The sequence below is a fragment of the Acomys russatus genome, chromosome 1 (genome assembly GCF_903995435.1).
Source record: "Acomys russatus chromosome 1, mAcoRus1.1, whole genome shotgun sequence".
In the NCBI taxonomy this organism is placed as follows: domain Eukaryota; kingdom Metazoa; phylum Chordata; class Mammalia; order Rodentia; family Muridae; genus Acomys; species Acomys russatus.
The window spans coordinates 61,875,604-61,890,470 of NC_067137.1; the positions used below are offsets into that span (position 1 = coordinate 61,875,604).

General features: G+C 40.1%; 1 protein-coding gene across 5 annotated transcripts in view; it reads right to left on the reverse strand.

Moving 5' to 3' along the window:
* The window catches only part of Prkd1 (protein kinase D1), a 350,980-nt gene that overhangs the window by 15,413 nt on the left and 320,700 nt on the right, over positions 1-14,867 (reverse strand). For 3 of the 5 annotated variants that reach the window (XM_051145734.1, XM_051145716.1, XM_051145708.1), the window contains 3 exons: positions 9,491-9,652; positions 8,814-8,912; positions 7,724-7,991 (listed from right to left, as the gene is read on the reverse strand). In XM_051145734.1, coding sequence (XP_051001691.1) covers positions 7,724-7,991; positions 8,814-8,912; positions 9,491-9,616 — 493 coding nt within the window. In that variant the 5' untranslated portion in view covers positions 9,617-9,652. The remainder of the gene's footprint in view (positions 1-7,723; positions 7,992-8,813; positions 8,913-9,490; positions 9,653-14,867) is intronic. The other 2 variants (XM_051145700.1, XM_051145725.1) reach the window with 1 other exon arrangement.

Below are 14,867 nucleotides of genomic sequence, written 5' to 3' on the forward strand. Positions count from 1 at the left end.
AACTAAGAAAGGAAAGCATTGCTAATATTTTAAAGGTTTATTTATTATCTTATGTGCATTAGTGTTTTGCTCGCAATATGTATGAGAGCCATGTACGTGCCTGATGTGCAGAGGCCAGAGCAGTGTATCTGAGTCCCTGGAAGCCGAGTTGCAGACCTTAGTGAGCTACCACGTGGGGTTTGGAATGGAATCCAGGCTCTCTGCAAGATCTGCCAGAGCTCTTACATGCTGAGGCCGGATTGTAGTTAGGATTCCCTGACTCTACGTCTGGGCTGTTTAAAGTGTAGTCCATGATGAGCTAAGTTCAGAAAGTAGACTGAAACTTTTATAGCTGTTTCATACTGTTGCTACATTTAAAAATGTATTTTATAAAGTGCTAGTCTACATGCTTATAAATTCAAGAGAACCTGATCCTCTATCAATGATAGTTGGAGAACAGCCTATTTTCTAAATATGATCTGATCCATTAAAGGTGCCGAATCGACTAGATCTGGTGGCGGGGGCCACTAATTGCAGAACTCAGGAGGCTGATGCAGCAGGATTACTGAGAGCGTGAGACAAGGGTGGACAGTGAGCACCATGCCAGTGAGCGCTACATAGCACAAGCTTGTCTTAAGAAATGCAACCACAACCAAAGGCTCATATTAGTTCCTGTTGGGAGACTGTCTCCTCTGTACAGTGGTTCATCATTACGATTCATTCTGGGGCACCACCTTTGTAGATGATACATATACTTAGCTACATGCATATCAGCCACATAACTTTGTTATGTATCTCTGTTTGTGGTGTGCATGTGTGCAAGCATGCTCATATATGTAACCACACATGTGTGAGCATCCATGTGGAGGCTCAAGGTTGAGGTCAGGAGTTTTCCATAGTTATTCTCCTACTGTACTCATTGATTCAGGGTCTCTCAGTTGGGCCAGTAACTCACTTATAGGGCTAGTTTTGCAGACCAGGTTGTGTAGGAGATCCCATTTCTGCCTTCAGAACTTGGGAGCTACTGACAGACACCAAGGAGAACTCCAGTTCTCATACTTGAATGAGAAAGGCTTTTTCCACTGAGACATCACCCAGGCTCAGTTATATTTAGCTTAATGTTGCTATTTCACTTAAGCTATGGCCAAATGACTATATTTAAGGTGTGCCACAGATATGTATAATTAAGTATATATATATATATACATATATATGTATATATATATATATAAACCTCAAATATGCATATGTGATAGATGGATACATGAATTGGTGATAGGGCAGACAGATGATAAAAAATAGAGTCTGGAAAGATGCTTGAAAATACAATATGATAAGGTACTTAAATTAATGCAGTTCTGTCAATCACTGTATTTCTACTACAATCTCATCTAATACAGTACACCAACTAACAATGTATATCATCATATTCTGGTTAGAAAACTAAGACCTAAGGGAATGGAGTAGCTTGAATGAAGTGATTCAATGTACACATAGCTCTGTTAACTCAGCTCTTCATTTCACTATGATTCTATTTCTCAGCAACCTTAGAGATGATTAAATATTGTGTTTCTTCTATGGTGAAATGGTGAAAACATAGTAAAAGTGAATACAATAGGATAGATAATCCATTAAAAAGATCATCAAGAGACTGGAAGTGTTGTGGGTGGGTACATCTCTGAGGCTATGGCAGCTGTTGGAATTTGAAATCTGCCAACACTCACACAGGTTTCTTGACTCTATTCTTGTGTCCCTATATCCTTAAATTAGATTCAATAATAGCCTCTACTTCAAGGTTGGTAGTTAATGTATGAATTCATGCATTGTCAGCATGTTTAATGAGTGCCTCTATGTCAGATTCTATGTAAGTGTGAGCCAGGATTATGTCTTCGTTTCAGTTTGTTAACATGTGGGAAGTTATTTTCCTTAAAATTTCTCATTTTTCAAAGCATACTTTAATACACACATCACGAAATCTCTGTTTTCCCTGACACCTGTTAATGCCTTTTTGTTTAATTTCAGCTCAGCATCTTTTTTCCCCCTGCAGTTGCTTCCTTTCTCTTTCTTAGTCCTGTTTATCCACAAGGCTAATAGGAGCCGCTCTGGGATGCCTATGTGATTGCTCCAAGGATATAATGGGGTGTGAGCAGAGACAGAGAATTGGTCCTCCATTCAGAAACTGTCTCCACAAATATTCTCAGCTCAGGTTTAGAGGGGCAGAATTGGCATCACGTGAAGGACAACCTGAGAAGAGAGTTACCATAAAAATAAAGCAGCTTTGAGGGAGGTGAAAACACAACACATGGGCTGCAGGAACCAGATGCACCTAAGGCTTGCTTATTACATTTTCTAACTGGGCTTCAATAACTTATGTTATTTCTATCACTGAAACAAAGAATCCTGTTACTAATGAAAGTCCTCAACAGTACAGAAACAGAAGTTTGCATATAGTTTCTAAATTCACACAATCAATTTTTATTTACCAGTGACAACAACTGCTTAGCTCAGGGTTCTGCAGAATTCCCCTACTTCATTAGCTTGCACAGATGCTGCTAAGATTTTATTTCATTCAGTCTTCCTTACTACCTGTCTTAGGGTTATTATTTCTGTGATGAATCAACTTAGAGAGGAAAGCATTTATGTCACTCACAGTTCCATATATTATTAGTTCATCATCAAAAAGAGCCAAGGCAGGAACTCAAGCAGGGCAGGAACCTGGAAGCAGGAGCTGATGCAGAGGCCATGAAGGGGTGCTGCTTAGTGACTTGTTCCCCATGGCTTGTCCAGCCTTCTCTCTGTCTCTCTGTCTCTCTCTCTCTCTCTCTCTCTCTCTCTCTCTCTCTCTCTCTCTCTCTCTCTCTCTCTCTCTGTCTCTTTCTCTCTTTCTCTGTCTGTCTGTCTGTCTGTCTGTCTCTCTCAATTAATTTATTTTAATGTATTCATTCCACATCCCGATTGTAGCCTTCTCCCTTGTCTCCTCGCGGTCTCACCCTCCCTTCCTTTTTGCCCCTCCCTCCTTGTTCTTAGAAAGTGGGAGGTCTCCTCACCTACCATCTGACCCTAGTCTATTAAGTCTCACCTGGACTGCTTGCATGCTTTTTTTCTGTGGCTTGGCAAGGCCTACCTTCCAGGGGGAAATGATCAATGAGCAGGCACTAGAGTCCATGTCAGAAGCAGTCCCTACACCCCATATTATGGGACCCACAGAGAGACTACATCTGAGCAGGGAGCTAGAGCCTGTACATGCATGGCCCTTGGTTGGTGCATGAGTCCCTGTAGGACCCTCTGGTCCCAGATTTGTTAGTTCTGTTGTTCTCTTTGTGGAGCTCCTGCCTCCTTCAGGTCTTTCTATCCCCCAAGTCCTCCCTAAGTCTCCCCAGTCTCTGTTCCAAAGTTTGGCTGTGAGTCTCAGCATCTGCTTCAATCCATTGCTGGTTGAACTGGCTCTCTTCCTGTTCCCTCTTTCCAATTTTGTTGGGTGTCTGTTATGACTGAGAATTAAGCATCCTCCCAAGGGTCCTCCTTGTTATTAAGCTTCTTTAGGTCTGTAGACTGTAGTGTGGTCATCCTGTATTATATGGCTATTATCACTTATAAGTAAGTATATACCATGCATGTCTTTCTGGGTCTGGGTTACCTCACTCAGGATGGTCTTTTCTAGTTCCATCCATTTGCCTGCAAATCTAAAGATTAATTTGTTTTTAATAGCTGAGTAGTATTCTATTATGTAAATGCACCACAGTTTCTTTATCCATTCTTCAGTTGAGGGACATCTAGGTTGTTTGAAGATTCTGGCTATTAAGAATAAAGTGCTATGAACATAGTTGAGCCTTTAAGATTCCATCTTACACTTATCAGAATGGCTAAGATAAAAAACTCAAGTGACAGCACATGCTGGAGACGATGTGGAGAAAGGGGGAACACTCCTCTATTGCTGGTGGAAGTGGGAACATATACAACCACTTTGGAAATCAATCTTGTGCTTTCTCAGAAAACTAGGAAGAATGGTATCTCAAGACCCAGCTATACAAGCCTCCTCTCTTATAGAACACTGGACCACATGCCCAGGTATTACCAAACCCACACTGTCATGGGCCCTCCCCTACCAATTACTAATTAAGAAAATGTTCTACAGGCTAGCCTACAGTCCAGTCTTCTGGAGGCATTTCCTCAATTAGTGTTCCCATCTGTCAGCTGACTCTAGCCTGCATTGACATGAAATTAGCCAGCACATTATCTTATCATGTCAGTAGGAAACATGAGCCCATTTTACAGACAAGGCTGTGAAGCAAACCAGGCAAAGGATGACCAACTAGAATGTCCATCTGAACTGTATCTCAGGAACTACACTGCTGACCTCTCTTGTTGCTGTTCTCCTCATGACACTCCCTGGCTTCTCATGTCAGAGCATCTGGACTTTCAGTGACGGGGATGTGGCTTCAAGTATCATGAGACTTTTCCACGGCTGACTGTCGTTGTTTTCACCATAGCAGGTTCTGGTTTTGTTTGTGTGTTTGTCCATCCTAATATGCTTTAAATTACTCTCTAGTAGTCTTGCTGGAATTTCTAATCAGGGACTGATGTATTCTCAGCGAGACAGTGGGAAAGACTGACGTTTGTGCCACCTCAACTGATCCTATAAGACAATTTGGGTTTTTCTTTTCTTTATTCAAGCAGGAGGTCATTCAGAAGCAAGGAAATACTCATTTGCCATCTAGACCTAGGCAAGTAATTGGTCCAGTGCCTGTGCTTCTCCAGCAAGGCTCAGGCACAGGTAGAGCTTACTTCTGAGTTGATGTTCAGACCTTTAGAAGAGGGGCAGTTTCATCTTCCACCTGGGCTCCTATCAATATCACCTGGACTGAACGGCAGGAGATCTTCTGAGCTTTGCCTACTCAACTAAAAAATGTACTTCTTGGTCGAAAATAAACGGCTTATGACGTCTACTAGATAATTCCCTTTACTAAAGTGTTCTCCATCGTCTTCCTCACTCTTCAGCGATGAGTTAGTTTTCTCTCCCGTGAACACACAGCTCTGACCAGTGAAACTGTAGTAATACAGCTTCTCTGAATTTGGAAAGTGTGATTTCAAACTTAGCTGAAAATTCAAGAAAATAAGTGATCATCTTTCCAAGTGCCTAACTCATTTTCCCAGATATTTTTAATGGTTTCTAAAGATATTTTTACATCCAATTCTGAACTGTATTGTGGGTATGAATTTTGATTTTCTAGCTATTGTTTTTTTTTTTTTACTTTTTATTTTAATTTTATTAATTTATTCAGATTACAACTCAATTGTTATCCCATCACTTGTATCCTCCCATACCTCCCTCCCTCCTGCTTTCACCCTATTCCCCTCCCCTAGGTCTATGACCTAGGGGGACCTCCTCCCCCACTGTATAGTCATAGGCTATCAAGTCTCATCTTGGTAGCCTGCTTATTTTTTCTTTGAGTGCCGCAAGCCCTCCCCACCAAGGGCAGGTGGTCAAATATGGAGCACCAGAGTTCATGTCAAAGTCAGTCCCTGCTCTCCACATAACTGTGGAGAATGTCCTGCCCATTGGGTAGATCAGAGTAGGGGTTCGATGTTTACTATTGTATTGTCCTTGGTTAGTGCAATAGTTTGAGCAGACTCCCCTAGGCCCCGATCAAGGAGAACTAGCTACTGTTTTTAAGCTCACTGAAAACCAAGTCTTTATCTTCCGTTCCCATTGATAACAGGACACCCTTGATGGGTGTCAAGGTTGGCATGAGGGCTGACTTGGTCTGACTGGCAGTGATTCCCAACAGGTGGCATGGGCACTGGAAAGGAAGGATTATTATTACACTTCACTTTTTCCTTTTCCTAAATTCTTAATTGTTCCTTGGGCATAAACCATAGCTCTTTTGTAGTAGTCCAGACTTCTTTAAGATATATCCAGCTACTGACAAGTTAAAAGAAATTAAAGGACATTAAAGTTGTTGTTAATAGTGGAGATATCCATTGCTATTAAATATCATCAGCATCTAAGGGTTTCATCTACTTTCAGCAGTTTAACTACACTCTTCCCATGTCTGTACTAACACATTTATTAATAGGTATCAATGTAAGGTGTATCTATGAATGTGCCATCTTCTTTAAATAGTGGAAATCTGAACACTTACCACATGTTTTGTACTGTACCAACCCAAGACTACCAAGAAAGCTGGCTTAGTGGCCAACCAAGCATGCACAGACTGCCTGTGAGTTCTGGCCCTGCCACTGACTAGCTTAATGATTTGGGCACCTGGTATCACTTCTTTATCTTTAGTTTTCATAATACAGTTCTGAACCTCCTTATGGAGATGGCTTCTAATGTGGCAAACAAGCCACTGGGCAAAATCTCCTTGTTTCTACAATAGACAGAATTCTGCCTTTACAAGGGCAAGCTTGGATGCAGGCAGAGTTGACGGCCAAGATATATTGGGTCACAAGATATATAATGCTCCAACACTATAGAAAGTTTTGGGTGACTACTCAGGTAGAAAACTGTCTCTGTCATCTTCTCATTTGGAAAGCTACTAACCTGCACTCCTGGCATACTCAGGTAATCAATTTTTGTCCTTCTCAAGTCTCTGATGGGGTTGAAGACCAGATAGTTTAGTTTTAAAATTAAGCTTAGTTTTTTAGGGGTTAAGATGTTTTTAAATCCAGATAGATGTTTTAAGTTGATAATGATGAGATATGATAGATATTTATATTCAGAATTTTAGATGCACCACCATAGGAAAGATATTTTCTTCAAGGCTGCCAAATAGGCAAAACACTAAGAACACAACATTTATATAATTCGTGATTGTGTCATGGTTCTTCTTGCTCTAGGTAATTTAGTATATATATATATATATATATATATATATATATATATATATATATATATATATGTGTGTGTGTGTGTGTGTGTGTGTGTGTGTGTGTGTGTGTGTGTAATAATACAAATGTATATGTAAAAAATAAAAATATTATAAAACAAAAATATGATTTATGTCCTCCACTTCAAAAATTAAAATAAAAACAAAATCTATCTTAAAGGACTTTTATAAGAAGTAAGTGAACTACAAAATACATTCACCGAAGAACTACTTTTAAAACACTGAACTAATCATTTCCTATGTCCCCCCCTCTCCATTTAAACTGTGTCTATTCTATTAAGAGAAGTATTGACTAACAAGACTATTAGTTTAAATAATACAAGACTGCCAAGGCATCCTATCTGAAAGGATTCATCGCATATAAGTATGTTCTCAACTGACCAAATGCAAAGCTCAACATTTCTAGGAAGTGACCAAAGGAAATATTCATTCTCTACTGCTGCACAAAGTTAAGCACGGGGGAGAGTGCTTAGAATATTAATGGATATGGCAGGATAATGAGGATGTCAATGTCATAAAATTGTGTAGGTGAGACTTTAAAAAAGGATAATTGGAAACCCCGGTAAGGGCTGACCGCTGTCATGTCAATGCAAGGATGCCCATTATGAACAAGTCTCCTTGGCTGTGTCACCCACCTTGTAGGATAAACTTCCCCATTTCTTTACTGGTAAGCACATATTTCATCAAATGACATTTTGGATTTGGATGTGTGTTACTTGTCCATCCACTTAAAACAATCTTTGCTTCCACTCCAGTGAGTTCAATGGACATTTTTCATGTTAGTAATTAAAATTCAATTAAAAGCACAGCACTGAAGACTGAAGTTAATGCCACTCGTGAGGGAACGGAGTTACCTTCATGAGAAATCTCCTTCCAGGGATTCGGTGGATACATGAAGGCTGCATTCTGGATCTGATCGTGGATGTCCTCGTCTTCATTAAAAGGGAAGGTGCCACTGAGGCTCACGTAGAGGATGACCCCAACAGACCACATGTCCAGGGAGCGATTATAGCCCTTGTTCCTCAGAACCTCAGGTGCCAGGTAGGCTGGGGTACCCACCACTGACCTTCGGAAAGACTTCTCTCCAATAATCCGGGCAAAACCAAAATCGCAGAGTTTCACCTGTTGACAGTAAGACGTGTGCTGCTGACACAGTGGGTCTGAGTTTGCTCAGCTCTGCCAGAGATCCTAGGGGATGCTTTATGCAGACGATAATTGCTCCTGGTAGAGGAAATGCTACTTCCTGCCTTCCATTTTCTGAAGAAGGCGGTTCATGTCAGAAGACAAGCTGGTTTTTCATTCATGAAAATACCTTGTAAACCTTCACTTTCCTATCTCAAATATCCAAAGATAAATATGAAAATAAGTGTGATCATTTGGGCATATCTGGCAGTAGGTAGGAAAACATGCAAACTGGTAACAATGGCCCTATGACAGGGGCTTTAAAAAATGACTCATGGAAGCCACAAAATTAGCTCTGCACTGCCCAGCAGATCAACCTGAAGGTGTCAGCACAGCAAAGGCAGACACCCACCCTGCCCAAGTACTGTAAATGTAGGGTCCCTAAAAATAGGCCTAGCTGTTTCCTGCACCTGTGTGTAGGAAAGGGAAACTGGCCTGTGTCCTCAGCCGCGGAAAGCAGGCAGCATCCCTGGGATGCCCAGGCACCAGGCCATAGTTCCATCACAGGGCTAAGTCCGCCTGTTCTGAAGAAGGCCAACACCTGACTGGGGAGGACCACGTGAGTCCAATCAGAGCCGTGTCATGAGCAGGGAATGACACGGCACCACCCAGGAGCATAAGGCAGCACGGGAATGAAAATGGTCAGGGAAGAATTAAAACAAATTCAGGGCTTATGGGGCAAGAAAAGGAGGTGTGGGGAGGCTACCTGGAGCCAGCGAGGCTGTCAAGCTGCCTTTCTGATGAGTGTGGATTTGTACTTGCCTGAGGGAAAGGATCAGCTGATGCCAGCAACACATTTTCTGGCTTGAGGTCGCAGTGCACGATGTTTTTAAAATGAAGATGCCGCAAAGCCACTAGTATCTATACAGAAGAAAATCATCAAAATAACTTCATTTCATTACATAACTAATTCATTTCAAGATACATAACTAATTTCAAGATATTGCTGAAATGAACTGCAACATAAAGTTGAAAGGCCAAGAAAAAGCCCATAATGACCAGTCAGGGCTCTTAATGTTCAAGACACCCAAATAGTCTACATTTAACATAGCAGGTTGATAAGGAAAAGATCATGGGAGAAGTAGCATACCCTTCTACTTCTTATACAGCTACAAACACAAGTGTAGAAAAAGAACCCACCACACAGCACAGAAACACTGTTTTACGTATCTGCATTGAACCATGTCTAAGCCATGGTACCATTCAAATTTCAAGCACAGCTTTAATGCTTGAGTCAGCTTATTTGCTACTAATTTTGTATGCTGGACTCTGAGTGGCATAAACACAAGTAGGGAGATACACTATGCCCTTGCAACCTTGTCTAGTGTAGTTTAGATCGGAAACAGAGACCAGACAACAAGGCTAGAGAGCTGTAGTTAAACAGTGCTAACATCTGATATTGAATATTATTTTTTTTCTGTCTCTAATTGATTTCTTACCTGAGTAATTAAAAACTTCGTTATGTGTTCTGGCAACCTGCCCTTTTCACTTGACAAGATCATCTCCAGCATGTCTCCATGGAGTTTTTCCATAACAACAAACACTCTTTCAGGCGTCTCAAACATACACTCCAAATTTACAACACCAGGGTGATGAAGGTTCTATTAAAGATAAATAAAGCACTTGAAGAAAATGAGTTTTTTGATACTGTCTGGCAAGCTCGCTGATTACGTGAAACTGTGGGAGCTTAAAGCTTGGAGAAAGCCACACTTCAGCTTCTTCGCACCTCCAAATTCCACATGTGCTGCCTTGCATTTTTGAAATTCTAATGTTTCCAAAAAATATATCTTTATTTTCTATGCATAGTGAAGTTATTTCTATACTGAAAAAAAAATACTTAAGTTCTAGCACAGTGAATTGCTAATTAGGTTTTAATTAGAATACCATATTGAGATATGTATAATTTCTTAGTATCATCTCCAATATTAAGCATGTTGTCTTAAAACGCATGCTAGGGCATCTCCAAACAATTTGTAGTTAATGCAAAAGATATAAATTCATACATGGAGTACACATGACTGACTGAAGGAGCATCTCAGCCAGAATATGACAGAGTTTTTCTGCTTTACAGGCTCTTGTAGGAGGCAGAAGCTGTCACACGGAGTGAAGATCACTGTAAACAAGGTGAAATATTGCTGCGCCTCTGGTTGGTCAGGATGCCACACTATGCAGGGGTCCTTCATGGTTCTTAACCATTCCATAAATATTTATACCACAGAGTAATAGCTACCCATGAAAGGCTACACTGTGCTTAACATAATATGCTCACTCACATATAATTTCTCTGAGCATTATATTATTCCCATCTTTGATGTTTAAATTTCAGTGTTGTTCTGGGTCAACAAAGGACTTTACACAATTTGGCTTTTGTTTTTAATCCTAACAGCCCCCCAAAATAGTATGTTTTACCTGTACTTCAATGATTAAAAAATAACAACTTCAACATAAACCATCATGAACAAAAATTAACAATTGCACCCTACCACAGGAATAAAAGGTCCCGGGAGAAGCCAGGGTCACAGGATGGTTCTGCCAAAGTTCTGATTTTTCCAGGAGGAAAGCTGCTCACTGCACCATCCTAGCAGAGTATAAGAGCTTTCTATTTCATCTGACCGTGCACCTCTGGGAAGCCTGGGTTCCATAAATTCCAAGGCCTCCTGTCTCAGTGAAGAACAAATACAATGAAAAAAAAGGGGGAGACCAACAGCAACTCACTCTGCTACCTAAATGATCCGGATATATATGTGTCCATCCTCAAATGCCTCCCCATGCTTCTAAAACTACACGAGTTCGTGGTGGCTTAAAAAGCCTTCCATCGAGAGTCCTTTCTCCTTTTCCCTATCTTAACAAACCTGTGCACAGGGTGGGGCTTAGTATATGTTACATAAACTGGAAACATTCCCAAAACATGTTACGCTGAAAGTATGGAACAGATTACTAAGATTTTCCTGCCATTTATTTTGTGGAATGTTCATTGCAAACTCAGAAGTACTCTACAAATGTGCACAACTTCTTTACAAAAATGACTAAAGGACTTCCACTATTTCCCCACAAAGGACATTATATATACATAAAGGTACAGATTTCAAAAGCAGCAGCATATCCAAGACAGTATCCAAGTAAAGGCCATACATACCCAACTGGAAAAGACATTTTAAAAATGTCAACTCATATTTTCACCACCCTTGGCTTTCTTCTTACAACAGCCTACTGCTTTATAGATTTCTCATAGAACACGCTGAGTGAGAGCTGGAAAATCCATCCAAAAGTAAAGACTTTCTGCTAAACAACTAATAATAATTTTGTTTGAGGTCAGGGTCTTACACTATGTCCTAGCCTAGCTTAGGACGGAGCATGTAGGTCCAACTGGCTTTGCATTCACGGCAACCCTCCTACTGCAATCTCCTCAGTGCTAGGATCATAGGTGTGAGTTACCACATCCAGTTATTTTTTTTTATATAGATTAGGAGCAATATTGTCCTATTTATCCAAACGCCTATATTATATTCTTTGAAATACTTCTTCAGCCTGGAGAATATGGTATTTAAAAACTACAAATAGAGGAAATAAGTCCTATCTTAATCAATGGCACAAATATAATTGTTAATTATGTAAGATATGGTAATTAATTAATAGATACATTTCAATGAATTCCCTGTGATGTGATCAGCATATTTTTGAATACAAAAAAAAAAAAGAATCATTCTGGAGCATCTTCCTGACGTCCTAGGTAACTGACTTTGAAAAATGACTGACCATCGTACACTAGCCTACAAGAAGAATCCTTGCTAACTGCTGAAGTTTACAGCAGAAATTCAGAACATATATTTCACAGCAGAGCAAGATTCTGCAGGACTGTGACCATCTGTTTGTTGGATTTCAGTAACTTAATTTTCAGGAAATGAAACATTTGGTCAAGCACAGGAAAAATGGCGAACTTTCACACATTGCAGACTGATGACACATCCATGGAGTGAATGTAAGTAATTTAAAAAGCTGGGAGGAAATATCATTCAGAGATTAAGACAAAAATCTCCTTGACCCAAGGCTCCTGGAAAGATATGTAAGCAATGAAAGGAAATTAGTTCCTAGAAGTAAGGTATTTTATTAGTTGAACTTAGTCAATTGAAATGAATTAATGCATTTTTAGTTTTAATATGTGTGCTCTTATGTATGCATTTGTCTGCATAGTGCTACATCAACACTTAGTCTAATGCTTAATGCTAATGGAGTTGTTTTATTTTATAACTGGAGCGGAGTGGAGAATTAATTCCAGATATTAAGTTGTGATAAGCTCTCACTGCCATATTTTCACCTCGTTTCTTTTACACTATTATATTCAAATATATAAGGGGCAAGAAAGGAAAGCATAAAAGAAGTTAGGTTCAACATGGCATCTAATATTTTAGTAGCAAAGACGCTTCTATATGAGGGCTCTGGCAACTGTCTCATCAGAACACTGTATGACAAAGCTCAAACTGCAACCAACAGGAAGAAGTAAGACACAATGAATTCAGAATCAGAATTCAAAACAGCAGGATGAAACGAAGCAGGGACAATCCACTGCACAGAAGTGCACAGGAGAGTGTGGTACCACTGTTACAGGCATGGGGCTGCCCATGATCCTGCCCTTCTCAGTATTCAGAAAAACACAGCATTCTATCCATCTTCTAATTACACTCTCTTAGAATTTCTGCTCTAGTTAGTGGGCCTAGAAGTCATAATCACCTAATGCTTTATGGAAGGAAAATAGCTTATAATGACTTGATAGATATGGAAAAGTCATCTTGTGGAGAAATAGAAAATACTTGCTAAAAAATAGTATCCACCATGATTGAAAGCTCTTGACTTCCAGAAACATATACCCATCTATCTCTTGGTACATACATTTAATAAAAATTGTCCAGCAACAAACCAGTGTCTCTCTACCCAAATTTGTCTTCTTTTATTCTTCTTTTGGTGTACAATGAATTCCTGAGGCCTGAGAGCTGAGGGTCATGTGAAAAAAAGATGTGTTCCTCCCTCGGAACAATAAACTCTACTCTACAACTGAAGGGCCTGCTTCTTCTCCCAAGTGGACCCCGTGCCTTTGTCCTCCTTGTTAGACCTCGATTTACTCTTATATCTTCCCTTAATCAAGTGCTGCAGCCTCCCAGGGGCTCTTGTCTTGGGGTTGTTTTCCTTTAAGTAATCACTAAAAGAAGGGTGCTATGATCTTCCCGAGTTACCCTGGTTTTCAAGTCAGTCACACTAGCTTCAGGAACAGGTACTTCCCTTCAGGAAGGCATAGAAAGCCCAGGAACCTGTCTGCTTCCATCCTCCAGCTCAAACACTCCTCTATTGTTTGCTCTTCCCCCTCAAAGCTATGCTCCTTTGGTTGTACAAGGACACCATTTTCTTATGAAGCCACACATCCTCTTTCTTGTGCTTACACACCTTTTATTCCATTAACCCAAATGAGGCAAGGGGTGCGGTACAAACTCAGTTGTTGGAATGCTCTCATTGGCTCCTGTGTAAATTGGATTCCTCTCTGTTTTCTGAAACTTTGGTACACTTTTCTTTCATAACATCTATATTACATTGCTTTTCACCTCATTTCTCTACCAACAAGACAGCAATCTCCTTAGTGTCCATAATTAATTAACTGAATTCTCTGACTGACCTCTGGGACACATTATGTGCTCAGCATAAGTTCATTAAATGTTATTACCTATGTTTTTGTTATTGAATAATATACCTTATGATGAAAATTATTTTATTCTATATATCCTAATATATCTTTAATATTTGGTGATGATATATTGGCATCAAATTATATAAAATGATTACTTCTCTGTAGAAAACAGTGTATGGATTTTCATTGTAAGTTCATTGAATTGTTTGTAAGCAACCTCACATTGTGAAATACTATGATCATAGCTAATGGTTTTTTAAAATAACAAATACAAATTATATGGAGTCAAATATCAGAAATATTATTACCAATATGTGTTCCAAATTATTTTTCTAATAACAAGGATATGACAAAGATGTGATCATTCACTTTCTAGGTGTCAGCCCTCAAAATATAGCAGCTTTGACACCTATTTGAATGATTTCATCATCTTTCTTAGGAACAATCCATGGCTTTCCACTCATCTACATGATGTGCACTTGTTCTTTGTCTTTTTGCCATGAGTAGTTGTCACTTCACGTCAGTATAAAAAGTACTAGAAAACATGACCAGAAAGAGACTCAAGGGCAGCAGCCGCTGACAGGAAGTTTATTCTCTGAGACGCCCTCCTATCATGGTTATTCTTTTTTACATGATTCACAAGTTCACCAAAGATGAAAGATAAAAGGAAAGAAACAGGCTATTTGTATAGTAACAATTGTGGTACTCGCTCCCTGTAGAAGCCAGTTTCAAATCCCTTCCATTTGTTGGGTTTTAACTCAGAACAGGCATGGATACAAGTGCAGCCTCAGGCCTGGAATACCACTTCTGGCCTTTGGAGGTGATCCCTTTGTATTTAAACTTCTGCTCTTATCACTTGCTGCCTCCTGCTGTGCATGAGCAAGACTCTTGTGTTGCGTCCAGTTCTTGTGTCTCTCATAGCCTAACCTCTTGTGTCTCATGGCTCTGGCTCCTCAGACATCTTTGGGTGTCCACTACAACACAGGCTTCGCTTTCACAGCGTCCCACAATGACCTCTCGGGGCCTCCATACTCCTGCCTGGCCACAGTGGTTCTGTGAAACTGTGGAGGAAGACTCCACAGCCCCTATACTCGTGCATCCTTCATGAGTGTAAATGCAGCTCATACGGGCATGGGTGGCAC